Raw genomic sequence first — 27619 nt, 5'->3', positions numbered from 1 at the left:
TGTTGACATAGGGTTCCATGGAGCTCCCTTCACTTGGACTAACACAAGAAAGGATGGTGCCCTTATTCGACAACGCTTGGATAGAGCTCTTCCAAATCTGTCATGGCTCGATCGCTTCCCTCACACTAAGGTTTTGCATCTCACTCATACTAATTATTCGGATCATTGCCCTTTATTAATTGATATGACTAATCCTACTGTGAAGGGCCCCTTCCCCCTAAGATGTAAAGAAGTTTGGATTGAACATCCAGATTTTGCTAATTTCTTTGTTAATAATTGGACTCACTCGAATGATAATTGTTTAGTTGGTCCGGATAATTTTAGTAGGAACATAAAATTCTGGGATTCGAATGTATTTGGTAATTTAAAAAAACAAAAAAAAGAAAATTTTGGCTAGGTTGGATGGAATTCAATTATATTTATCATATAATAAATCGAATTTCATAACTAATCTTGAACAAAATCTGTTAAAGGATCTTGAAGATATTCACAAAAAAGAGAGAATTATATGGGCACAAAAGGCAGGGATAAATTGGCGCAAATATAGTGATCACAATACAAAATACTTTCATATTTTGGCCAAGATTAAGAAAAGTCAAGGAAAGATTTTAGCTCTTAAGGATAATGATGACATTTGGGTTAAAGATTGTGATAAGTTAAAAATCCTAGCTACTATTACTTCATGGACATTTTTAAATCAAAGTTGCATTCTAATTTATCTTCACGGGATAATTTTGTGCCAAGCTTTAATTTATCTTAACTGATCAAAATCGAAGTGCTATGTCTCGTATCCCTTGCCTAAATGAGGTTAAAGAGTGCTTATTCAGAATGAATCCAATGAAGTGTCTAGGCCCAGATGGGGTTCAGCCACGTTTTTTAACAGCATTTTTGGTCTAATCTTGGAACCTCTATTTATAATTTTGTGCTTAATTGTTTCCATTCTTGTGAGGTTCCAGCTAGTGTTAATAAGTCCTACATTGCCCTAATTCCCAAGATTGAAAATCCTTCCAAAATTTCGGAATTTAGACCTATAGGGTTATGTAACACTAGTTATAAATTGATCACCAAATTGATTTCTGACAGAATAAAACCTTTTCTTTCTAAAATTATTAATCCTCTTCAATCAAGTTTTATTCCTGGTAGAGGCATTGAGGATAATATCATAGTAGTCAAGGAAATTGCTCATGTTTTCAAGAAGGCAAAAAAAGGAAAAAATATTTGTGCTCTAAAGCTTGACCTTACCAAGGCTTATGATAGCTTAGAGTGGTCTTTTATTGAAAATACTATGACTTTTTTTGGCTTCCCTGTTAACTTAAGCAAGTTGATCTTAAATTGCATTTGTTCACCTAGTATTTCAGTTTTATGGAATGGTGAAATTTGTGATTCCTTTTCTCCCTCTCGTGGCATAAGACAGGGGGATCCACTTTCATCTTACACCTTTGTTCTATGCTTAGAGAGATTATCTATTATGATTGAACATCATGTTAGCATAGGTCTCTGGGAACCTATTAGACTCACTTCTTCTATTCACATGTCACATATTTTTTATGCAGACGATGATTTCCTTTTTGGAAATTCTTCTAGAAAAAATATTAGTGAGATGCTGAATGTTCTAAATCCTTTTGGTGATATGTCTGGTCTAAGATTAAATCAAGCCAAATCTTTCATGATCTTTCCCCCAAAAATGAACCACCTAATCAGATCTAATACTGCTCAATTTTTTTGGATTTAAGTGTGCTATTTCTTTTAAGAAATACTTAGGGATTGAAATTAGTCCGAATAGGCTTAAACCTTCTCACTATTTTGGTCTTCTTGATAAAACTATGGATAGGATTAGGGGATGGCAAGCTAAGCTTTTGAATCTTGCTGGAAGATGCACATTGATCAAGTCAGTTTTAAATTCTTACCCGGTTTTATCACATGCAAACTAATCTCATCCCCGTTACAATGCTTGATAAATTGGAGCAAAGGTGTAGGAAATTTTTATGGAATAAGGTAGATAATATTCATTACAATCATAGACTTGCTTGGAGATATGTTACTATGCCTTTAGCTGCTGGTGGACTGGGGATTAGGAGATTAAGAGAACGGAATATGTGTTTTATGGCTAAACTAGGTTGGATTCTCTGAAATAATCCCTCGAAGCTATGGGTGAGAATTTTCAATGAAAAATATTTGAAAAACTCTGCTCTTTTTTAGTGTGTTCCAAAACCTTCACACTCACCAATTTGGAGGGAGCTCCTTAAAGGTAGACACCTTTTGGCTTCGGGTTTGAAAATTGGTATAGGTAATGGTGCAACCACTTCTCTTTGGTATCACCATTGGGTGGGTAAGGCCCCTATTTATCTTCTTATATCTCATGACATCCCTCCTCATATGGCTCATTGGTTTGTAAGTAATATCATAAAGGATGGGGTTTGGAACTTGGATGAAGTTAAGTACTTGTTAACTGATTGCTTGATTTCTGAGATTTTAGCAACTCCTATCTCTAAGGTTTCCAATTTTGATGACTTCATTCATTGGACATTATCCAAAACAGGTAAGTTTACCATAAAATCTGCCTACCAAGCTCTTATATCTCCTTCTTACCATCCTTTTCATTACTTCTCTTCCTGGAAATCTCTTTGGAAATTGACTGTGCCTTCAAAATACAAAATGCTTTTATGGAATGTTGTTCACTCTATCCTTCCTGTGGCTGAAAAATTGTCAATTTTTATGCCCTTTATTTCCCCTATTTGTGCTAGATGCAATATGTACAATGAATCTCATTTACATCTTTTTCGAGATTGCTTTTCTTTTGCTATTTTATGGAAAGATATTTTTGCAAAAGTTCATCTGCCTGCTAATTTTAGCTTCCATAATTTCTTTACTTTGAATTGGTATGAGTGGATTAATTTTAATCTAGCTTTGGATAGCCACTGGAAAATGACTTCCACAATTGCTATTTGGCACATATGGAAGCAAAGAAATATAGCTGTTTTTTTATCTTAGGATGTTTAATTCTCGAATTGTGTTTAGTAGATTCATCTTGGATTATCAGTGTACTAATCATATAATGCAGGGTAAGGCACAGGTTACTGATACCTCAAGCAGTTCTCTCGTCCAGAATTCTTGGAGCCCACCTCCAAAGGGTTGGGTAAAACTCAATACGGATGGAGCCTGGACTGCCATCAATGTAGCTGCTGGAGGTGGTGTTGTGAGAAGAGATGATGTACTTGGATCATGGGTTTCTCAAGCAAGTATAATGCAATTTCAGCTTTTGCAACAGAATTGCTAGCTGTTAGGGAAGGTGTTGCAATGGTAAAGAAGCTCAAAGCGAAGGATGTGGAATTGGAGGTAGATGCTTTATCTCTAGGGATCATGCTCAAGTCTGCAGGCAATACTCTTCACCATGAATTAGATGCAGTAGTGAAAGACATTGAAGAGGATATCAAGTATTTTGATACCTTTGAAATCCTTCATGTGAAAAGGAACAACAATGATGTTGCTCACGAATTGGCTCAGATAGGATTGGCTATGAGTGTTGGGCACTGTCTTCATCTTACTTGCCCTGAAGCTATCCTGCCAATTTACAACATAGAGCTTGCTACTGTGGCTGCTCTGAATGCTGATGAAGATTCTGACGAGGAGTAATCTGTTTCTTGGTTGCCTTAGTAATAGTTTAGATGTTATCTTAACTCTTGGTTTTTTTGCTTTTTGAAGGGGCACTGTGTTTTTAAGGAAGCAAGGTCATTATCTTTTTTCTTAGTATATGGTCTTCTATTTTAAGCTTTTTAACAACCTCACATTTTGCAAAGCGGAATGAGGTTGTGCCTTTTATGTGTAAAACTCTAATTAATTAATATTATCGTCTTTTATGTGTTAAAAAAAAAAAAAAAATACTATTTGACCCCTAATGACGTGGCCTAATTCAACCGTCAAACTCTATCCACTCTATTAATAGACCCCTTTTTCCGCCAAACTTAAAACCAAGTCCTTCTAAGCAACTAACTGCACGTACAACCGTCCGATCATCCTATTAACCATGCAATCTCAATCGTCCATTACTTTTCTTGATCCCCTATATATATCTCATATTTTTACCTGTTCTCTGATTTCTGATTCCTTTTCTCTCTCCTCTTAACCATGTCTTCTTCTCTTCGATCAGATTTCTCCAAACAATTTTTTGTTCTTCGAATCATTCAATTAATCGTTCTTCAAATTCATCGATTATTTTGTTCAATGATTTATTTGATTCGCGTCGATTCGCGTTAATTCTTCCCTTTTTGCGGATTTGATTGATTACGGAAGTATTAAGCTATCATCCGATCTTATTTATTCAATTCAATTATAATTATATGCAATAATTATGATTTCTTGAAATTTTTCGGCGTTTTTGTTTGATTTTGGTCGAATTTAATAATTCGTTTGTCGTAAGAGATTTGAATTTGATTCGAATCGGTTGTCTCTGCCTTTCTTTGAATCTATTTATCTGTTTGATTATTGTTGTTCAATCATATCAATTTTAAATAAGATCGTTGAATTTTCAAGATCATTAAATTTTTGATGGAGAAATTGCTTAATAGTTTAATTTTTACATTATTTCTTTCGTTTAATTTAAATGAAATTTACGAATATTTCTGTCAATTTAAGTGAATTTTTCTGTTTGGATTGAATATATCTATGTGAATTTAGGTTATTTTGGCTGTTCGCATGTGATTACATCGCCATTATTTCAAGATTTTGATTGTTGCATATATAAATCTGCCTCTATTGTTGGAAAACTGTGAAATTGGTTATTATTTTCGTTCTATTGATTATATCTGTCATGTGATGAATATTAGATATAATCTTTATAGGTTTGAAATTGAAATTTAAAGTTCGTCTATGAAATTGATTTCATGCGATGCAAGAAGCTTGATTCATCTTTGATTGTTCGGCTAGTCGAATTTATAAACATGATATATTTATACAATCGATTTAATTTTGCTACATTGGTTGTTGGAACCAGGACTTTTGCAGTGCTGACGTCTGGACTAGTGGTTTGGTCCTGATTGATTGTCAGATGTTCTGCACAGTTCAGCAGGCTGATAGGGCTGTGTAGGAAGATGGCTGCGTTGCGGTTAGGCTCGCCCAATTTATGGTGTGTTCATATAATTTGTACAGTTGTGATAAATTACTCTCAATACATGTGGTATTGGTGAGTTTTATGTTATGTGGATGGAAACTAGTAGTATACTTCGTATGGTCGGGGTTGTTGGGGAGAATGGAGTGTTTTCCTTGTTTTGGTGAATTGGTCTTGTTAGTCGACCTTTGCCATGTCGGGTGCGCTTGCTTGGCAGGTCATCAATCTTAATAAAAGATCTTTTTTGTGGTTTTGTTGGGAGATGGCACGGGGTTTTTCCCGGCTCTCCCAACCGTGTGTGTGTTGTGTCTGTTTTTCTTTATTTGTCTCCCTTTCCCTGCACCCCTATGCGCTTGAACCATCAAACTCCACTGCTATTGCACCAACATCGAGCAAAGCCACTTCAAATGATTTCGTTGGACAACATATTTGGCCAAGATCCAATTTTGCCAAGGTATATTTATCAAATTCCATATTTATCAAAAATCCTTTCTAATTACTCGTACTATTTAGATTGCAATGTTATCTGCGAAGGTTAAGGTGGTGTCAGTACTCTTCATTAGTCCCTTGACATCAAGGCTGTCCTACAATTGCTGTCTTCGAAATTTTTTGCATGCACAGAGCTCTGCTTTTTGAATCTTTCTAAATTGGGAGTCCTACATTCTTGTACGGAGTATTGAGAAATTCTGCTTATTTAGAACTTAATTTATGTTCAGAATGTCGAGCATGTAGAACATCTCTTCATTGACTTACCCATACAAAACATTCATTACGAACTTTAGGTTAACTTCCATGATCATTATGTGGAAAGCTACATACAGTTCCCGTCATTGCATTTATATTTATCAAAAGAATAGCTAATTATGTTCTTGAATAAGCTACTCTGATTGAGCAACTTCCAAGCAATTTGTAGAGGGTATTGCAAAATAGATGTGATTACCACTTGCCAGCTGCACAGATAGGTCATATATTCCACTAGATTGTATTCTGTACCGATACTCGGTTATGTTTATGCTGCACCAATCCTCGTATGTGGACACTGCACCAACCATCATATATGTGTACATAGTTACCCCATACAGATTAAAGTATTTGAAACCACTTTGTTTGGGGCTATTTGGCAATCTCTCAACCATGTCAATATTTATTTTCACAGCTTCATGCCACCGTAATCCTTGAAGTAAATTGTAAGTTTATTTATTATGCATTCTGTTGGCATCTTGATGCTCAAATTAATTTATACAATCTATTACCAGCGAGCAATTTTTTATTCTTTTTAATTCTGCTCTTTGTTGCTTGTGTTTGCATTTTACATTACTGTCTATTGAGAACAACAGTGTTGAATCGTGTTTGGAGTTAGTGGTGTAATATAAATTATATCATTCTCTTTGTATACTTTTGTATTATATGTTCTTCTACAGGTTTTGTACATTTATGTGTCAGACTGCTGATACTCTACACTGTGTGGGCAAGGTGCTGTTCTGATTCCGAGGATCTCATCTGCACAAGTTGAACTGTTTAGCTGTTTGTTAGATTTTCATGGATGGTTCGCCTAGCAATGAGGCACTATCAAATATGGTTCATTGATGCTTGATGTGTTTTGCCAATGTCACAACTTCAATGTTCAATGTTGAATACCTGTTGTCAGAGTGAGATGTGCACCTATTAGGCTATTAATAATAATTCCTTGATTGATTGTTTATTGTGACTATTTCTCAAAGATATGTTTTCCCAGTCTTACCTTTATTTATTATTCAATTTAATACTCAATATGATTAATAGATTAGAATTTGCTTAAGTTTTGTCTTCTTTTTTTTTTTTTTTTTTTTTTTTTTTTTTTTTTTTTTTTGTGTTTATTACTCGAATCATATAACTAATATATAAAGCTAAACTTTTAGTCAGGTTACGAGGCTGCGACACTTGGCGTTCTAACTTTTCGCCAAGTGTCGCGCCACGTTGGATAGATTTAAATAAACCTCATAAGATAAAAAAAAAAAGTTAATTTAGAATGCTATTTGGATAGAATTTTAGGATAAAATTAGTTTTATTTTTGATAAAATACCAATATTTTAAATGTACAAATTCAATTATAATTTTATTAAAAAAATTATTAGATTATAATTCTTAAAAATTAATAAATTATTTTTTGTATCATAATATTTTTTTGGGCAATCTTAAAATTCAATAAACAATCCGGACATCGCACGGACACAAAACTAGTAATTATTAAATTTGAAGTTCCTTTGTGTTACACTTCCTGGGAGTAAAAGATGATGCTCATCGCAATCAATTTAGCTGAGTTGCAATGTGATATGATTTTAGCACGCAATGTTTTTTGTTTTTGAGCTAGGGTAGCCTCGAAATGGTTCATTGACCACTTATGAGTTTTCCAAAACTTGAGAATCTAACATGGGAAATCGATCAGTGCTGTAGTTCCTGGAGTGAGTGAGACCGGGGCGGACTCATGAACGTAGCTACTAGGGTACAAGATATGTTTTAAACAAAAACTGTGTTGTGCAGTTCTATAGTCTTTTATGAGAAAAAGCATGATGCTGAGGTCTTGGTTAGAATTTCATACTACGTATTAGTATTATGTGAGGTGCATCATGAATTCATGATCTATAAGCTCTAAATGAAAAGAGCGCCCAAATTATGTTTGGGAGGTTGGTGGTTCGAATCCATCTAGATCCGTGATTTTAATTTGTACATTTGATTATATATGTGGGATCATAGGAGATATGAATTAATAAACGAAGTGTTACAAATTACGATTTATAATTCGGTCAAAAAAATTTATCCCAATATAATCACGAGTAGTACTATCAACTTATACAAGCTTACACATCAACTCACAATAGCCACGAATTGGTCATTTACACTGCTCCATTTTGTTATGCTTTTGTGTTGGATTGAACTTTCGATTATAATTCCAGTAATTTTAACCTTTAAGACCAACTATTTAAAAAAAAAAAAAAAAAAAAAAAAAAAAAAAAAAAAAAAACCTACCAATTTAAGACCTCCTATTAAAAAAAGTCAATTTTATCTTAAAATTAAAAGAAAAGAAAAGAATGGGCTAACATTACATAACATTTTCTCCAGTTTTCATTGAATTCGCAAATTTAATTGGGCAGTAGTCTCTTCAATTACGATTTCTGGGGGTTAATTTAATTGATTCAAAAGTACAAATTTTGTTGAAATACAAATTTTACAAACACGAAGAGCAAAAATTCTGGGAAATGGACTGCACCAATGAAGTTCTGGAAGAGCTGCTGAATGTGGAAGCCGAGCTTCAAGATGTTCAAGGTTTTTTCTTTTCTTGTTTATTTTTCTGGTTTTAAATTGTAGTATAATCTTGCATTTTATTTATGGGTAATTTACTAATTTAGTATTAGTATTTGGGTATTTTTTTATATAAATATTTCCATCTTTCATGGCAAATTTTGCGTAACCAGAAAATGTGAAGAAATAATACATTTTAGTTGAGGAAGACGATGATTTTTGGGTAAATGAAGCTTAGATAATTGATACAAATTAGTTTTGGGGGACTGGTTTTTCTGTGTGTACAATTGTTTGCAAATAGTGTATAAATTAACATTTTTAAAGCACCCATTAAATAATTGGGGTATGATATGATTTCTGAAATTCGAAATTTAGCTCATTTGATGTGTTTATATATATATGGACTAATTCCAAGAACTTTAACATGTAAATAACAAAGAGCAGCAGTAAGAGCCAAGTTCTAATATTAATACTAAGTTTACTATTTGTTAGTTATCGCATTGGTATTTAAAATTGGTGAGTAGTATCGCATCCGGTATTGAAATGACGTCTTATATAGTGTTGCTAATTGATTTTGAAGTGTGCCTGATAAGAAAGGCTGGGTAAATGGACAGATAATAAGAATTGGAGAGAGTAACAATGGCTAGGGTAATCATGATGTTTTTTGTTTGGTAACCTAAGAGGAAGGGCCTAACAAAAGGCATTGTGTTACTTATCTAACTGCTTGTATGATGATGTACTGTTTGAAGACTCCTAGAGTTTGTTTTTAGAAATTGGTTTTGGAAAAGTTTGGTTTTTATATATCGTAGAGAGGCCTTCAGCACTGGCTAGAGACCGAAGCAGTGTATCGAGCTGTTTTCAAAATGTAAAAAGGAGAAATTGAGAATTACAGTGACGCTATATATTCCATAGGGGAAAAAGAATCCCATTTGACTCCTCCGTCTAATTTCTTGTAGTCTATCCTTGTCCATCTTGTTCTTGATTTGAATTTTGTAATATTAGCTTATCGGGGCTATTGTTTTGTGGCCTTGTGGTTTGAAATTTTTGTTTGGCAGTCTTTTATAATGCTGTTCTGTTAACTTTTCTAACTGCCAGTGTCAGTTGCTTTAAGCCTGCCAGAAGATCGTCGCTCCCTCATAAACACTTTTCACCTTCAATTTACAAGTCCGAACCTTGATTTTTAATACATCACAAATATAAGAAAGTGCTTGTTACATAGAATAGCAATTACGTATGCTCTACTTATTTAATATGGATTGTCAATATATGTTGACCTACAACCCAAATTCTATCTTCAAAAGTGGAAAAAAATAAAATAAAATAAAAAAATAAAAAAAACCTTCTTCGAAACAGGAAATGGATACCTGAGTATAAGTCATCTAATTTGGTATGGTAATACCTGTTTACAATTTTGCATGGATCTGCAGATCAAATAAAGCTACTGCTAGATCAACAAGAAAATTTGTATGCCTGACAATCTGAACTAAAGGCACTCCTTGAAGATTGTGAGGCATCAGGTAGCCACCGTAACGATGGTGCCTCAACAGCTCCAGAGGATTGGTCAGGGTCTTTTGGTTGGGATTCTGAGGCTGAGGATCTCCGACTAAACATTTTTGGCATTTCTTCATATCGTGCAAATCAACGGGAGGTAAATACGTTATCAACTTGTTTGTCTAATCTAAAGGAAACATAGTTTTCTAAAATCAGTAATGTTGTATATTTTGCCTTCTTGTCGACAAAATTAGGTCTAATTGGGTTGAGATAATGCATAGTCTATTTAGCTTGAGCCTTAGGGTTTCCTGATTTGTTGGAGTCCTCTTTTTATGTTGTGAATCCATTAGCTTAACATCATGATGAATTTAGTCTCTAGGCTGTGAAGTCCAGTTTAAATTATTTTCATAGATTCTCACAAAGCAAATGATTAATCTTAATCTTTCTAAAATTTCAGAAGTATCATGGCTGACTTGAGCAACATATTTATGTCCATGGAAGTGGTGAAAGAGTTAATGGGCAGTATGTCACATCAACTGGTCTTTTGGGAAACTTTGAAGTTGAGTTTAATTTGTGTGCAGTTGCTGGTTAGGAGATATTGTGTGCATCAGGGTCAGGTAATGGGTTTTGGGTTGAAAGAATTGCTAGTGTGGGCTCAGTATCTTTATCCTAAAAATTCAAATACTATTCTGGCCGAATACTACAACAACAACAGATGCTTAGCCCCCCCTACCCCGCACAAAACAAAAAAAAAAAAAAAAAAAAAAAAAAAAAAAGAGGAGGGGGGGGGGGGACATCTAGATTCTTGCTTTATTGGCTATTTATTGGTGTGTTACAAAAAAGGTATTAAATATTTAAATCTATGTAAGTAATATGTTCTCTTCATGTTTTGGGGATTTTGACTTTTTTGAGGGTTAAAATACTTGTCGTGGTGGATTTTTCCTATATTTTAGGCTTTTCAGCATTTTTCTTTTATTTTAGTTTATTTATAAGAAAATTTATGCAATGAATTTTCCCATTGTTGTGACTTTATTTTTCTCCATGTTGAACTATATCCAGGAATCTACTTTTTTTTTTCTGCCATGGTCTGACCCAGTAAATTCAATTTTACTAGATAATAAATGCAGTCATGAGTGGTAGAGATGTGTTGGTGATTATGGCTGCAGGTGGTGGCAAAAGTCTCTGTTACCAACTTCCAGCTGTACTTTGTGATGGGGTTTGCCTTGTAGTCAGTCCTCTGCTTTCTTTAATCCAAGATCAGGTATATCCATATATGCTAATGCTGCGTGAAGCAAAGCATTCATTGGTTTGCCACCAAACAAATCTAGCTATAAAATGTTGAATTTTTGCTTCGGGTGATGGGTCTGACTGCTTTAGGTGTTCCAGCATACATGTTGACTTCAACTACTAGCAAGGAAGATGAGAAGTTCATATACAAGGCCCTTGAAAAGAATGAAGGAGACCTCAAGATATTGTATGTCACACCAGAGAAGATATCTAAGAGTAAAAGATTTATGTCAAAGCTTGAAAAGTGCCACCATGCTGGCCGTCTTTCGCTCATAGCAATAGATGTGAGTTGAAATTGCTAATTCCTCCTTGAGAGTAGGAACTCATTTGATGTATGGTAATCACTTTGTTCCTGGTGCTGTAAACAAATTAATACGTCATTATAAAAGAACTACAACAATTTACTTAACTCCCTCCCACTTTCCTAACCAAAAAAGAACTTATATTGTACTCTGTTCAATAAAGTTAAGACGATTATTTGCTTGGTGGACTCTAGATAAAAAATTGAAAATAAAATAAAAAAAATCAATATGTTTGAATGGTGGTCGTCTGCTGAGGCATATACAAGAATATGCAACTTTTCTGCTGTCAATCTGTCATTGAATGCTTAGTTTTCGATTTTTTTTCCTGTGTTGCATTATTTTATGCTCTCATTAATTTTAAATGTAGGGACTTATAAGTTTGATGTATCCTAAAATTTTTGGCTAACTGTGTTTATTGCTGCCATAGACAATGATTCTTGTTATAGCTGAAATTGTTAGCACGAGTCAGTAAGTCACTCTTTTGCAGGAGGCACATTGTTGCAGTCAGTGGGGTCATGATTTCCGTCCTGACTACAAGAACCTTGGTATCTTGAAGACTCAATTTCCAACAGTTCCTGTTATTGCTTTAACGGTATCCTGCCCTTTTTTTCTTTCTGCCAAGTTGTTTTTGTTAAAGAATCAAGTGTCCGATATATTAATTTTTATGTTTTTAAACCTGATCTTTTCTCTTATTATTTTCAGGCAACTGCTACAAAGAAAGTCCAACTTGATCTGATGGAGATGTTGCATATACAAAAATGTGTAACATTTGTTAGCAGTGTGAACAGGCCAAATTTGTTTTATATGGTTAGTAGACATATGAGTGCTTTGTTTCTTATTTGCCTGAATGCCAGAGTTTCCAATGGTTATTTCTATTTTCTTGCACAGGTGAGGGAGAAGTCATCAGTTGGAAAGGTGGTGGTTGATGAAATTGCTGATTTTATCAGTGGATCATATCCAAATAATGAATCAGGAATAGTTTACTGCTTCTCTAGGAAAGAATGTGAGCAGGTTAGTTATACGGCTTACCTTCCACAATAGATAGTTTACGTACTGTGAACTATAACCTTTTTGGTTTCTAACAATTTTCTGTTTTTTCTGGAAAATAGGTTGCAAAGGAATTACGTGAAAAGAGAATTAAAGCTGATTTTTACCATGCTGATATGGAAGTTAGAGACTGTGAAAATGTTCACATGCGGTATGGTCTAAATTTTCTATGCATCAATCATGCAGCATAGCAATTCATTGTTCTGTCTTTTATTTTTTCTTGTTAAATTTTCCTTTTCTATTCTTTCCATTTTTAAAATTTTACTATCTCAGCTCACAAACTGATGTTCGCTGTCACCCCATTACTAGCTTTGTAAGATTCGCTAACAGCTTCCTTTTATATAGTCACCTTTGCCGCTTAACACCTCAAAATTGTTTTCAAAACACCTATTTTTTCAGACCTTTTTACATGTAATCCATTTGTAATGATACTAGCTTTAGGTAGATTTAAGTGGATTCTGTTTACCTTTGTTGTTTAAGTGGGTCCTTTTTTTAATGATAGTTTTCAATTAAAAGTAGTAATTTGTATACTCATAACATGTTGTGCTGCTTCTTGATCATGAGAATATGTTATCTTTTTGGATGTTGATTCTAATTACTCTTGCCTTTTACTTTTGGGTTTGTTTCCCTTTTAATGAGAACTGTTGTTGCCTTTATTTCGTTTCTTGTCATCGATCCATTCTATGACTCATCACTTTTCTGTATGTACATATCAATTGATGCAATATAAATGTGTGGTAAGAGTATGCCAGATCACCCTTCACTTTCACAGTGTCTTTTTGCAAACCTTGATATTTAGGTTGATTTAATTAAATATGTAGTCTTTATTTTAATGGTTTTTGATGAATAAGTGATGGATCTAGAATTGGTGATTATTGGCATATTTTAGTCTAAGTTGGTATTTCTATCACGATGCAGGTGGAGCAATAGCAAATTACAGGTCATTGTTGGGACAGTAAGATGCTAGCGAAAATAATTCAATTGTTTATCATCTATACTTATCGAGTGAATGCCTGCCTTATTTCACTGTGATCGTGTCTTTCAGGTGGCATTTGGCATGGGAATTAACAAACCTGATGGTTCGTATTGATATTACTATGTGTACACTGCTATGTGCTCCTTATGTTGTTGACCTCTTCCTTCTTAATTGTCTCTTGATAAGCTTGAAGACAATCATTGCTGAATAGTATGCATCCCATTCCCATCTCTATTTCTCAGTTTCTTGATATTGAAGTATTCTTTCCTAGAAATTATCATCAAGTCTGCTCCTTACTTTCACAACAAACCCTCTGGCAACTTATATGTAATTTTAGCAGGCACATGATGATGCTAAGAATGACTTAATATCCTTAGGAGTGATACTAGATATCATGGATCATAAACTACACTTGGTTTGGAACAACCCTGGTTTAACCCATCTTGTAGGTTACCATTCACTTCTAAAGGATCATTTGGGACCCAATATCAAAATTAGAGTAGGTTATGGAGGAAGCCTACAAGGGTCATTGGAGGCCATTGTAAATCATATATGGCACCAATACAGCTGCAGAATGGGCACAACTGAAGTGGGTTATGGAGGAAGCTTCTTAAGCTGATCAGTAAAAATAATTTAAGTTCATTAAAATTAATTTTAGTTCACCAAAAATAATTTCACTTCAGCAAAAATAGGGTGAAGTGAACGGGCCTTTAGTTTTATTTTTTTAACATATGATCATTTTTAATTTATTTTTTTATAAAAAAAAAAAAAAAAATCACCCCCACAAGCCGAGCCACCTTCCCTGGCTTCCCCGCCCCTACCCATGGTGGGCTGGTGGCCTAGCCTCACACCACTTGTCGTCCCACTGCCCACTCCTTTGCTTTGTACCATTCCTCTTTTCCTAAAAATCCCCTTCTCTTACCTTCGAAAAACCCTAGAAAACCCCTCTCCCACCCCTAACCCCCCCCCCCCCAAAAAAAAAAAAAAAAATGCTCCTCCCCCCACCTTTATTTGGTGAGGTACAAAGTAGTAGTTTAGTTAGTTAAAGTAAAAAATATACTCTTTATATATTTGATTGAGAAATTTTAATTACTTACAATTAGAGTAATTTTCATAGAAGTTGTTGAATGTTAAAAACTCTACTGTTTAGAGGAAAAATAGAGATTGAAGTATTGTGTAGTAGAAATATACTCCGTATTTTTTATTAACTTGCCCTTTTATAGGCGAAATTTTACTATATTAGCATTGTTGTACTTTAAAATGTAGTAGGTTACTTTGCATTAACCGGTTAAAGACTACATGCATGTGAACTTGAATTAACTTTGTATTTTTCTCAATATTGAAAAAGTTATAAATTACAATATTATGCTACTTTTTGCAACTATTCCCCACCTATTGTCCATGTCATCAACTAACTTTTTTTTTTCTTTTTTACTAGTTCACAATATAACCGCTCATTCGGGGCTTGTTGGACATTCTTTTTTTAAAAAAAAAAAACAAAAAACAAAAAACAAGAAAAATGTGATTTCCTTTTTCTATTGTCAGTTTTCAAAATAATCATAATTTTAATAAGTTTGACTAATTTTTTTTATTCATTATATGACATACTAGTTTTCAGTAAGTATATGATTTTGAAAAACAAAAAACAGAAAACGATAAGGATGTCAAATGAACCCTTAATTTACCGCTAAGAATAAGCAGTTTCAATTATTTTGTTTTGTGTATATGAGATTTAAGTAAGTAAACCATGCACTAATTTATTTATTTTTTGAACAAAAAAAACATTAATTCAATTAACGGTTTTACACTAACTCTATTCAATTAGCTGTTTTATTTTTCTTACAAAAAAATAACAGATTTTTATGGTGACATGGACAGTATGTAGCAAATATTAACAAAAACTAGCATATTGTTGGAATTTATAACTTTTCTAACCCTATTCATGGAAATCACTCATGAAAATTGCTAACAAAAACAAAATCACACAATTACACAAATTTTTATCAAAATTTCCTATACACCAACTTCCATTTTTTTCGCACAACCAAGTAGTAAACGCCCACAAATTTCGAATCTTGGATGGTGGTTCAAACTTTTGGGCGATTCCACATGAAACGCCTAGAAATTTCGAACCTCCGTCAAAGATTCGAAATTTCTAGGCGTTTTCACCGAGAGATTTCGAAAAACTTGGGCGTTTTAGCCCATTACAGAAAAAGAAAAAAAAACATTTGACGCGTCGGCATTCTCAACGAGATTCTTCCGATCCCTTGTCCTTCCTCAATATTTTCACGTGATGGTGATGCGTAGATCTACACTTTGTGATATTTTTGTAGTGTGGATGGTGGTGATTTGTAAAGAAAGGAGATGGTGGTGGTTGACCAGTGGTGGTGTATATGATAGATTGATACCTTTAATTTTATCTCTCCTTCAATGGCTGAATATGAATTGGTGAAAGTGATTGGAGATGATAGTATTCATTTATAAATAAGGGTAAGTTCATAAATTTAGTTTTATCTTGTGGGCGTTACTCAGATATTTGAGAGTGGTGTTTAACAACAACAACAACAAAAAAACAAAAAAAAAAAAAACTAGTCAGGGCACGTAAAAATGTAAAATAGTAAAAAAAAAAAAAAAAAAAAAATAGTCAGGTAAAAATGTAAAATAGTTATAACCCTTGTGTAATCACCTGGAATCAAAACCGTAGATCCAGCTCCTATTCCGATTAGAACCATTACTCACCCATCAACAATTTTGCAGCGATTAATGTCTAGTTAGGGCAGTCTCTTAATGTAAAATTGTTTGTCATTACACTTTGCAACTCCTTGAATGTTTTTTTCAAGACATGCCTCAATTCTACTATCGTTTAACAATGAGATATTACAAGAGCATACATTTTGAATTTTTGACATATACAATAATTACTATCCAGGTCTGTACACAAGAGGAGAGAAAATTACAGGAGGGAAGTTGGTGAACGTTAGACTATCCAGAGAGCCAACTGAAAAGCAGTTGTATTCTTCACCCTGCCTAGTGACCCCAACAATGATTTACATGTATCTGTTCATATCTGGACTACAATGACATAGTACAGATACGGTAAATGGTTAACCCAGAAAAAATACGAAGGCTTGACCATTCACCCAAGAGTGCCCTATATAAGTAATTGATGCATTCCCAATCGATGGCAATGTAAGAGGCTAAAAACATCAGCTCTCAAACTGGCCAGCTACAACCCTCCACAGAGAGAGCGATATAGAGATGGAGAACTGAGAGATTGTATGTTACTGATAACATCAGACGGTGTATATTCTTCTAACTTTTTTCATCTTCCGTCGACAAATAGGGCAAGTACCGGCAATTTCAGCGATTCTGAGAAAATGGACAAAGCACGGAATAAAATTCATTTTCTTAATGGAAATCAATCAGATAGCTAGCACATATCCAATAAATATACCTAGCAAAAGATGAAAATGCAATGAGATCATAGTAACGAGTATTGCCCTTACTGTAAACTCCCCCCCCCCCCCCCCCCCCCCCCCACCAAAAAAAAAAAAAAAAAAAAAAAAAAACCTCCCACCCCTGTTCTCACAAAAATCTTGCATTCACAAATTAAACCTATACGGTTGGTGAAGCTCAAATTAGCCATTCCACCTTTTTATCGACTCTAGAGACGTAAATATAGGACGTACCAAGTACAACTAATATAATTATCATCCAAATTATAATTTTCTTTATTATATCTGTGTCTTCATAAGCTGCTCAGCTTCCATTATCTGACCGCTTACTAACTTAATAACACAAACACAGATAAATGGCTAACAGGCTCCTAGATTTGCGAAGTCTCCAATTAGCTCATTGCTTACAACTAAGATCACAGAACAATATTAAAAAATGGTCCGGCTTCCCAGCCCACTCAGTCTCTTGTTAGCCCTTTACCTTTTCCAATAAGCACAAAAAATGTAGTAAAGCAAACAGGAAAACATAGAAAAACGAGCATATACCTTATCCCACAAGTAAAACAAGTGGCACAGTGGCCACAAGGAATGAAAAAGCAATCTTTAGGTGCATCAAAACAAATAACACACAGTCGCCGACATCCTTCTTCCAAGTCCTCTTGGGCTTCCTCATCATTTTGTGAACCAGAATCATATGAAGAACCCAAGCTAGAGATTTCATCATCTTTCTGAGACAACAAGGGAGCTCTCTCTGATCCCAAGTCACCTGATTGGCTTTCTGTAGATTCTTCCATGTTACGTCTGATTCTATTCAAGAAGTTGAATGCCCATAACATGATCGAAGTCATCCCACCTGCAATTACAAGCACCAGAATTTATGATTTACTCCAGCAATACTAATTTACAACGTTTCTTTTTTTGGTTTATGAACAATAATCCTCAAAGGATATTCAAAAGCTATAATTTTCTAAACAAATTTTCAATTATTATATATAAAAGAAAAGGACATTCCTTTCTTTTGGTTTATGAACAATGATCCTAAATTAAAGGATATATAATTTTCTAAACTTCACATTTTCAATTATTATTTACGAATGAAAAGGCCAACAGAACAAATAGTCAAATTTATCTTTTATTATACAATTTAGTGTCAGCATATTCTCATAGCACATAGCAATCTCTAGTATGACAACTGAAGAAAAAGATGAATTCTACCTATACCAAGAAAATAAGTCATCCAGCGCGGTTCATAAGACAGTTTGACATACTCTCTGTTGTTTTCAACACCCTGCAAGCATACCCATATGAACAGAAAATATAAATTAATTAGCTTATAGGTCACTATTCCATGAAAAATCTTACATCAACGTGACAATCAACACAATCCAAAAATGCATGCTGTGAATACAGCTTGTTAAATTCAAGGCCTATAAAGGAGAAGCGAACTTGCCAAAGTATCTAGAGGTATTTTTCTAGAGTCGGGTTCATGGAGCATATTTTATTCCTGCCAACTCCAATTAATTCTAAGTTGGAGTAATGTAGAGTTGAGACAAAACTAAGAATCTAGAGGGTTTAGGCTGAGTAAAATTGAATACATGTGCATATTAGTATTGGGAAGATGTTTCTTACTGTAGTTACTATAGTTATTGATATTACTAATGTTCCCATTAACTTTCTGTTAGACAGTTACTATTTCCACAATTGACATGATTTACTTGCCTGTTAAATATTCTCAGCAGTTGGCATTGCACTCCTTAAATCGGCCGTCTAAACAATGAGTGATATAAGCATGAACACCTATTAATAATAGAAGGATAATAGAGAGGAAAGCTACTCAAAGACAGTGTCCCTCCCTTGCATAGACATAACTACAACTAACAAAATAAGCCCTCACCTCTAATGGTCCTGGAGTAGTCAACAAAGCAGCATTTCCACCTGGGAAAGGAATCTTCAAATTGCACCAACCTTGAGTCAAATTACACTTGTAGTACGAAAATTCAGTGTTATGCATGGAAGATAGTATTGTGAGATTCAGTTCGACCTGTTTAGAAAAATGACAGCAAAGCAATTCATAACGTCAACATTACTCAAAAAGTGAAAGAGAAAATCATCGCATACAGTGGGAACATTAAAACCAAAGCCAAGATGAATGTTTGCTTGTATGTATGTGCCAAGAACTAGCAGTAATTCTTTCAATTAGTAAGGACAAGATACAAAACATATTCTGACATTTTGATTTCAGGCATTCCCTAGTACAATATGTATCTGGCATGACTTCTAGTTGAGCATAGTACTGTATTAAGACTACCTAAATTATCTAATAATGTTGAGATTACTCCAAACTCCTTGTACAAATTTTCACTCACAGTGTCACAATAACCAATGTGGGCCCATTGGATTAGGAGAGATCTAACGATTGAGAGTGGATGTGCATCAATTTGGAACACTATTGGCATTTAAAATCCCCTTCATACAAAAGGTGCACAGAATAAGTTTTTAACCTATTCTTCATACTTAAGCAAAAGGATTATTAGTATGTGAACATTTGACCCTCATTGATTGTTGGGAAATTTCATGACACGGGAATTTGGTTTGTGATTTTAAATATCTAAGGGCTTGTTCGTTATTGTTTGTACTTCCAATTTCACAAAAAATATGGAAACCGGAAAAATAGTTTCCACTTTTTTGTTGTCGTTTTCAAAATTAACATGATTAGTATAAGTATGACTACGTTTCAGTACACAGCCTATATCACATGAATTGTAATTTCTTAATACCGATAACTAGAAACTAACAATGAAGTCAACGATACCAAACGAGCCCTATGCTTAGGCCTTTGGGTATGAATATGGAGACAAATTAGGTCAGTGATTAAACTTTTCAAACAATGACTGCATTCTCTCCTTTGAGAAAGTAAACCAGCATTTTGTCACATAAAAAAAGTGAAGCTTCAGTATAGTATACTGCCTTTCTCAACTGGCAAGGCAGAATGACATTGCTAAGGTTGTTAAAGCAAATCTCTTAGTATTCAATGGATACACTCAAATGACTTACAAATCAAGGCATTTAAGAACAATGTAAACTATCATAGATTTAAGCCTATTTAGATGAAAATATAAAAAATTCTACAGCAGCAAGACAACAAAATCCATGTCTAACAATAGAGAAAAGGACATGTTCTCTTAGAGTAGATTAATAGGGGGAAAAAAAATACCTCCACATCCTCAGAGTTAAGATTTCCAACAGCAACATAATAGTCGTAAGATCTTAATATATCCTGCGTGATAGAACCACTTCCTGAAATACAAGAGCTGGTCAACATAAGACTAGCTTCAACTTGCAAGTCAAGGTTAAACCATACAGATTTGTAAGTGCATGTGGAAACTTAAACAGATATAAGCAAAACCAAATCTTACCACGTATGACATTCCATGACAAAGTACCATCTGAATATGACGGATCCTCCAACCACTCAGCAAGTCCTTCAATCCCTGAAACATAAGAGATCAATAATTGAATCTTTTATGCCTTCTCTACCCAAACACATTTTCTCTTTCCCTATCTTAAGGTGTGATGCCCTGATATTTATCCTAACTAAATAGTATCTCCCTTCAAGGAGCTTCTAACCCACTCCCGCCAATACCTCTCCTAAACTTTTTTTTTCCCCACAAATTTCCTCTCAGAATAACCCAGACTAAAAAAATGAGAAAGTGAACTGCAAAGATAACGACGGGTATAAATGCAGAAAATTTCTTCTGGCAAAATCCAGATGAAATAAACATCAGAAAATATAAGCATACCTTTTGCTACTATGAGCAACAAAGAAGATGAGCTTTCCACATTGTACGATATATTGATCTGAGACCCCTTATTCAAGTAATATATCCATTCCTAGAGAGTTGAATGAAAGAAAACAAAGCAAATTATAAAGTCAGTCCAAAACTCAAACGTAGCAGAATACAGCCAAAACTTAAAAGAATGATGAGGGGAGCTCGAATAATGGTCGTATCAAAAAGTTGAAGAATGGACTAAATCACATGAGGAAAAATAAAATAAAAAGAGGGGGGCCATGCCTTGTGAGACTCCGGTTTAATAGAAGCATTCACAGATTCAGACCAGATCTTAGTGATCTCTAGTGGAGGATTTTCATAGAACCCATAAAGCACAGGAGCAACCTTCATATGCTTTGATGTTTCCACCTAATAATACAGAAACATAAAAATCATAAGGACAAAAAAGTAGCTCCATTTCTGCAGAGCATGCACTTGAGCAGAATTCAGAAGTCATCCCATGGGAGACAAAAATAAAAATAGAAAAGCTATAAGATCTCTTTTCAATATAGAAATGCACTTCTGTATGTATGTTTACCTTTACAGTATGTACAAATAAGGGGTTAGCCCGTAACAGAATGGAGCTATATGGGCCAATTTGTAAATTTTCCGATCCAAAAATACCCATAATGAGTGTCATAGACACTGCAAGAAAGATGACGTTTAGTCAATTGGCATATGAGATAAAATAAAACCAGGTGTTGTGAATTTCAGTCTGCATGATTGAATGCAACCTCCTCAAAACAAAAGGAAATATTGGCAACAGATACAAACACAGATTAAAAGATGTGGAAATGTGCATCAAAAACAGATTAAAAAATTTTGACACAAAATCTAGAAACAGCTGACCATGCCTGCATTGATTTACTCTAAAGCTGTTCATTCATCATGAAAAAATTTAAGTAATGTAAGGGAGGTTTGGAGATTATCAGGCAAACCTAGTCTTAAAAAATTGCATCAACAAAAAAAACTATGCTTCTAGCAATGGAAATGCAAAGCAATTTTAGTTTTGGCAAATTATAGTGAGACATACTCCCTTACCCCCTAAATACATTTCCCATTTGCTTTTCAAAAAGTCAATTTTAATTTGCCCATAAATTCTTGCTAGTACAATTTGGGTGGGGAAGAGGGGGACGTAGGATCTTGTAAGATTTATCTCGTGTATACAATCAAACTATCAACTTTTTATAACTTTTATGAGTTCATCAATAGGTAATTAAGAAGACTGATGGTCAAATATGTGTCATGAAATCTGCACAAAAAAGCAAACGGGAAATGAATTTAGGGACTGCAGAAGTAATATAATGACAAGGGCATGCCATCTATGTACCAAAGGAGGGCAAAGGACAAAAAGGTATGCCATTGAACTATCAAACATTAAATAACATAGCCTATTCTTGACTCCAACTATACAAAATCCTGGAGGGGGACCTCTAAACCTTGACAAAAGGTGGGTATACTCTCAAACTACATTAATTTCTTTCTATCCAACTGCACCACCAATTCACCCTCAAGAGCAACTTAAAATAGTCTATCAAAAACTCTTTTCCACCTGTCATACACTCATACCTCTTTCAAAACAAATGGAATCATAGCCCTCTTGATGAGCCTGCTTTGTACGTCTAGCAAGCAACAGCAATTTAATTATAGCTCTTACATCCAAGTGAGCCCAATTCATATGGCTGACAAGAAAAGGCAGTTTAATCATACATCTTATGTCCAAGTGAGACTATCCATATGCCTGGAAAGCAAAGGCATCCCAGGGCCCACAGGTCCACAAGCGGGGTCAATACAGACTTATTATAGCTCACAGCTTTACACACTTCTGATTGACAAGATGCATCTACAGAATCCTAGTTGGCCTGATTATAAGTTTTGTAAAAGTCCTACACTCTCCTACTCTAGTTTGATACATGAAAACTTCATCTAATTCATGGCCTTAAAACAGGATTCCTCGACTAGGCGACTAGCCCTTCAAATTTTTCAAGAACATATAGTCTTGGCTGATTTTTTCACTCATTTCTAATTGATATCCCATATTTTTTACCCTGTTCTAAACAAAATTAATAGTCAACCCAAATCGATTAAATTTTCCGGGGATTACGAGCTAAATTGCCATTGCTCAGCAATGCAATGCTTCAAAAAAATATCAGCAAGACAACATTCAAAAATCGCAATTGAAATTTAACAAATTACACACAAAAACAACACAATCAACAACATCAAAAAAACCAACTAATCAAAAAATAACAAAATAAAGGAATAAAGGAATAAAGGAATTACCAAAGAACCAAAAAGTTAGAATAACGATAACGCAAGACAAAGTATCATCACCAGGCGGGTCCTCCATCGCCGGCGACGACAACCGACGCTGAACAGGCCGAACACGATACGACATACTCGATTGCTGCCGAATAAGCTCCGGCGAGGACTCCACTTCTCTCTCCTCATCGGAAAAAACTTCCGGCAACGTCGTCGGAAATCCGGACGACGTCGCCGAGGAAGTCGACGGACCTTCGTCCGCCGACGGAGGCGGAGACAACGAGGACGAGGATGTCGCCGCCATTAAAGGGGGTAAATTATAAACCCTAGGAGAGAGAAAATTGGAAGAAAAGGGGGGGCGATTTAAGAGGAAATGGAAGAAGAAAGAAGAAGACTTTTTGCGTGTTGGTGGGAAGTTCTTCGGTGGTCTTCTATTGAGATTGGGATGAGAAAAGGAGGAGTGGTAGTTGATGTCAATGTCAACTAATAAGGCGGCAGGTAATTGGATAATTTAATTATCATTATGATATTTATTTTTAATGCTATTTTTATGGAATTATTATATGGTTAATGTTATACATAGTCTTTAGGGCTACACATAAACATTAAATTTACACTTGAAATCGTAAAAAGTTAAAAATCATGAAAATATAAACATTAATTACACTGATTTACGCGTGTTTTTATCATGAATTTCTAATTTTTTTCAATTTTCAAGAGTATATTTAATGCTTATATATAGCCCTAAGGGCTACATATAGCATTACCCTTATTATATTGATATTTTTATGTAATTCAACTCTGTCATTATTCATTGATTTTTTATTTTCTGAAGAAATAATTTAAGAAAAAATATCTACAAATGTGTTGTTATGAATGAGTTAAGTATAATGTTGGGTACTAACATTTTAATTTTTTCACCTTTTGGGTACTCCCACTTTTTTTTCACCTTTTGGGTACTCTAGTTAAGTTTCCGGCTAATTAACTCAACATAAACTCACCGGAAAAAAGTCAGTCCCCTCATTCAATTATTTGGCAAAAAAAGTTAGTCCCCTCCTTGAAAAACGTTTCAAATAAGTGAGTACCTTGATTAATTTAAGCATATAAAAGTATTCCAAATATTTTAAACAAAAATACTAAATTCCCAAAAATTGATGAGGCTGCTTCATATATTCAACTAGCCGTTGAATTTAAAAATAAAAACAAAAAATTCATATTAGCTGCCACATGAAGCCATCAGAAAGCCTTCATTTCTTCAAAATTGTTCTTCAGTCTCTGCAAGGAAATTCCTATTGTTATTGCTGTAATGTATATGTGCAATTGAATTAGTGATTGTTAAGAAAAAAAAACCTGGTTAGAACATGCGCACTGTTGTAGTAGTTGATCCTTAGTTGGATTGTGGCTGACTTGGCTGTGATGTATGAATTGGCTGCAACAATTATCAATAAAAGCTTAATTATTTAGTTGATCAATGGTTGTTGTTTGTAGTTACAGTAAATACAAATGGGGGGTTTTAGCTTACCGTTGCAGGTCTAGTATACCCTCTCGTGGCCAAATTCAGCCTCTAAATACGATTTTCGAGCAGTTTTTGATTTTTAACGAAGTTTTTTTTTTATGCTTTAAATTTTATCTTTGAGTTTAAAAGGGGTAAGAGATAATTTAATGTTTCTATGGATAATCATATAACTAATATATAAAGCTAAACTTTTAGCCAGGTCACGAGGCTGCGACACTTGGCGTTCTAACTTTTTGCCACGTGTCGCGCCACGTTGAATAGATTTAAATAGACCTTATAAGATAAATAAAAAAGTTAATTTAGAATTATATTTGGATAGAATTATAGGATAAAATTAGTTTAATATATGAAGCTAAACTTTTAGCCAGGTGACGAGACAGCGACACTTGGCGTTCCAACTTTTTGCTTTTTGCCAAGTGTCGCGCCACGTTGGATAGATTTAAATAGACCTCATAAGATAAAAAAAAGTTAATTTAGAATTCTATTTGGATATAATTTTAGGATAAAATTAGTTTTATTTTCAATAAAATACCAATATTTCAAATGTACAAATTCAATTATAATTTTATTAAAAAAATTATTAGATTATAATTCTTAAAAATTAATAAATTATTTTTGTATCATAATATTTTTTAGGCAAAGGAAATAGTTCAAAGCGTAAAACATACATTTATAATATATACTAATCGGTTAGAATAATATACTTCACAATCTAGCAAATCGTATAAAGATTAAAAATTTATTTTATAATTCAATAAACAACTCGGGCATCGCACGGGGCACAAAACTAGTTTAAGTATAAAGATGTATTTTGATGAAGTTTTAAAGGATTTTTTGATTAGTTTAAAATGTTGGAATTTTATTTAAAGTAGTATAATTGTGATTTAGAATAAAAGGGTGTGAGTATCCATTAAAAAGGAGTTTAATTAGGGGTTTTTAAATAATTTTCAGATTATTATAAATTATTTAAAGTGAGTTTAAGTTGCTGGAAATTGTGTATACAAGGGTAATTAATATAATATTATTGTCCCTTTAAGTAGGAGACTTGGTTCGGGAATTGTTGTAGTGTAATCGGCTACTTTAAGGGCTTATTTGAGGTACGTACGCGTACTTAGCATATTTTGATGATGTAGAATCATGTTAGGTTTGATTTCAATCAATGACAAGTAGTATCATGCTAAGGTTTATGTATGGAATTGAGAATTTATGGTGGTTGTGATTGAATTGTGAAGCATGAATTATTTGTGATGGTTATGGATTTGGAAAATTATATTTTGGGCATGTTGTGTTTGAACCACATTTTTATTTATGGCATGTTAGAAGGCATGATTAATTAAACTACATGTTTAATTATGTTTGGAATATTGAAAGGGAATTTTATTATGGTTCAAATAATTTTTATTGATGCTTTAAGCATGAGGAAGGAGCTATATAAGTGTCTATGTACACAAGGAATAAATAGTGTGTTGGTGCCTTTGTGCACTTAAGGTGTTTTTAACACCGAGGGATAGGATTTTTGGCGCATTATGCGTTTAAGGTGTCTTTGACACTGAGGTATAATTAAAAAGGGTTCAACAATAAATAATATGTGGTCACTAATTATTCAAGAATTAAATTGGTATGTTTGTTTGATTGTATAATTATTGTTGATTGACTTATTATGCTTTGAGAGTCATCACCAAGTCTAATAATCTGTAAATAACGTAAAGTGAAAGAGATTACGCACCAAAACTCTTGGAACGTATATACCTTGAGTATGAACAATGGGGGGAGTTATGGGGTTTTATATTTAACCATAACTTCCAATGGAGTACAGGACGCTGTATATTCCTTTTTTTATTATTTATTATTATGCGCAGGAATTCCACCACCTTTGTGTGGTTTTGTCGCTGGTACGGTTAGCTCCCGTGCCAGTTAACCTCAAATTTATTTGGGGGAGGTTAATAGGTGGAAACCCGTTCGATGCGTAATCAATGCAAAATGAATTAATTAGTGTCTAGTCATTGTGTCTTGTTGATTGGTGTGTATGCTTGTGAACAGGTGCAATGAGGTAAGTGTGTGTTGATAGGTGAAAGCATGTTAGTGTGGCTAATTTACGCTTATGTACTCAGCTTTGCTGATTGTGTGTGTGTTTGTGTATTTGGCCATGTCTTTACCTTGGCCCTATGATGACCCATTTCTAATGGAGAGTAGTGGAAACAAGTAGAGATAAACTTTTCAGGTATTGAAGCATGATCATGATGGGGCATGAGTGAAGAGTGAATCTTACTAGTTTTCATTAGGTTACAAGGTGTTTTATGCTTTATTTATTTATGACATATTTTATGTGGACTAACACAAAGGTTTGGTTTTGGAACGGTTTTTGAATAAGGGCCTTTAATGGTTCCAAGTTGTAGTTTGATTTTATTTAACTTTGTTTGTTTGGTTTTAAACTTTATTTTCGTTTGGTTGACTTTTGAGTTGACTTGCTTAATCGGTTTTTAATTTTGAGTCTTCCGCTGTGTATCTTTGATAATTGCCTTAGCCGTTTTCACGGTGGCGGTAATGTCTTAGTTATTCCTAAATCGTGTTTTTAAAGGGTAGAATGGGAATTTAAAAAAAAGGAATTTCTAGGGTGTTACACCCGATAACCGTTCCGAAAATCCGGGTACCCGAATTTATCGGTTCGGGTTATGGATATCACTTTTGGTGCTACAATTGGTGCATAAGGTGATTCAGGCCATTGTTGAGGACCATTCAATGGCTCTAAAGGGTACTAATATGCCTTTAGATAGGTCTCTTTGCTGAACCACTCAGACACATAGTGCTCAGGATGCTCCACTGCCTTCCATATAGCTGCCACAGCATGATGGCATGGCACACCACTTAGTTGCCATGCATTGCAGCTACAAGTTTTGTCTAATAAGCTAACAACATATCTTGTTTGTGTAGCTCCCTCTCTCACTCCATAACAGTAATGCCCATCCCAAAATGCAGACCAACCCCTAGCATTGATTTTTGATTTCTCTAACCTTGTTTGGATTCTAGGGCAAATATTGATCTCTTTTTTGGCAATGAAATCCCTTTTTTT

The 27619-nt window shown here is 34.3% G+C and overlaps 1 protein-coding gene, 1 long non-coding RNA gene and 1 pseudogene across 4 annotated transcripts; 2 read left to right on the top strand and 1 right to left on the bottom strand.

Moving 5' to 3' along the window:
- Positions 1-4005: 4005 nt before the first annotated feature.
- Positions 4006-6815, top strand: LOC145596278 (uncharacterized). Its single transcript, XR_014103136.1, has 2 exons — positions 4006-4289; positions 4991-6815. It is a non-coding gene; the product is annotated as an uncharacterized LOC145596278 (long non-coding RNA).
- Positions 6816-8198: 1383 nt separating this feature from the next.
- On the top strand, positions 8199-15233 carry LOC145596261 (ATP-dependent DNA helicase Q-like 2; annotated as a pseudogene). Its single transcript, XR_014103123.1, has 10 exons — positions 8199-8407; positions 9811-10031; positions 10989-11135; positions 11203-11445; positions 11951-12055; positions 12166-12270; positions 12352-12474; positions 12573-12661; positions 13429-13465; positions 13556-15233. The product of XR_014103123.1 is annotated as an ATP-dependent DNA helicase Q-like 2 (transcript).
- A 1002-nt stretch (positions 15234-16235) lies between these two features.
- LOC145596235 (E3 ubiquitin-protein ligase APD2-like) lies at positions 16236-23466 on the bottom strand. 2 transcript variants are annotated; one of them, XM_081652625.1, is made up of 10 exons: positions 23055-23466; positions 21310-21416; positions 21015-21140; positions 20742-20832; positions 20358-20432; positions 20156-20238; positions 18836-18982; positions 18163-18229; positions 17488-17794; positions 16236-16855 (listed from the first exon to the last, which is right to left on the bottom strand). In XM_081652625.1, the coding sequence occupies exons 1-10, from the start codon at positions 23335-23337 to the stop codon at positions 16780-16782; spliced, it is 1362 nt and encodes a 453-aa protein (XP_081508751.1). In that variant the 5' UTR covers positions 23338-23466; the 3' UTR covers positions 16236-16779. The 2 variants fall into 2 exon arrangements, with proteins under 2 accessions (XP_081508751.1, XP_081508750.1); XM_081652624.1 differs by having other exon boundaries at positions 18157-18229; positions 23055-23465.
- Positions 23467-27619: the final 4153 nt, after the last annotated feature.

Source organism: Chenopodium album, chromosome 2 (genome assembly GCF_948465745.1).
Source record: "Chenopodium album chromosome 2, dcCheAlbu1.1, whole genome shotgun sequence".
Taxonomy (NCBI): domain Eukaryota; kingdom Viridiplantae; phylum Streptophyta; class Magnoliopsida; order Caryophyllales; family Amaranthaceae; genus Chenopodium; species Chenopodium album.
The sequence above is the reverse complement of the archived record's forward strand: the minus strand, read 5'-3'. Positions and strand labels throughout refer to the sequence as shown.

Excerpts from the sequence above, each read along its gene's own strand:
- LOC145596235 (XM_081652624.1), bottom strand. The coding sequence starts at position 23,337 with ATGGCGGCGACATCCTCGTCCTCGTTGTCTCCGCCTCCGTCGGCGGAC. Across the intron at positions 21,417-23,054 it reads TCTAACTTTTTGGTTCTTTG|TGTCTATGACACTCATTATG; the intron begins GTAATTCCTTTA and ends TCTTTCTTGCAG. Across the intron at positions 18,230-18,835 it reads CTACTCCAGGACCATTAGAG|GGTGTTGAAAACAACAGAGA; the intron begins GTGAGGGCTTAT and ends GTATGCTTGCAG.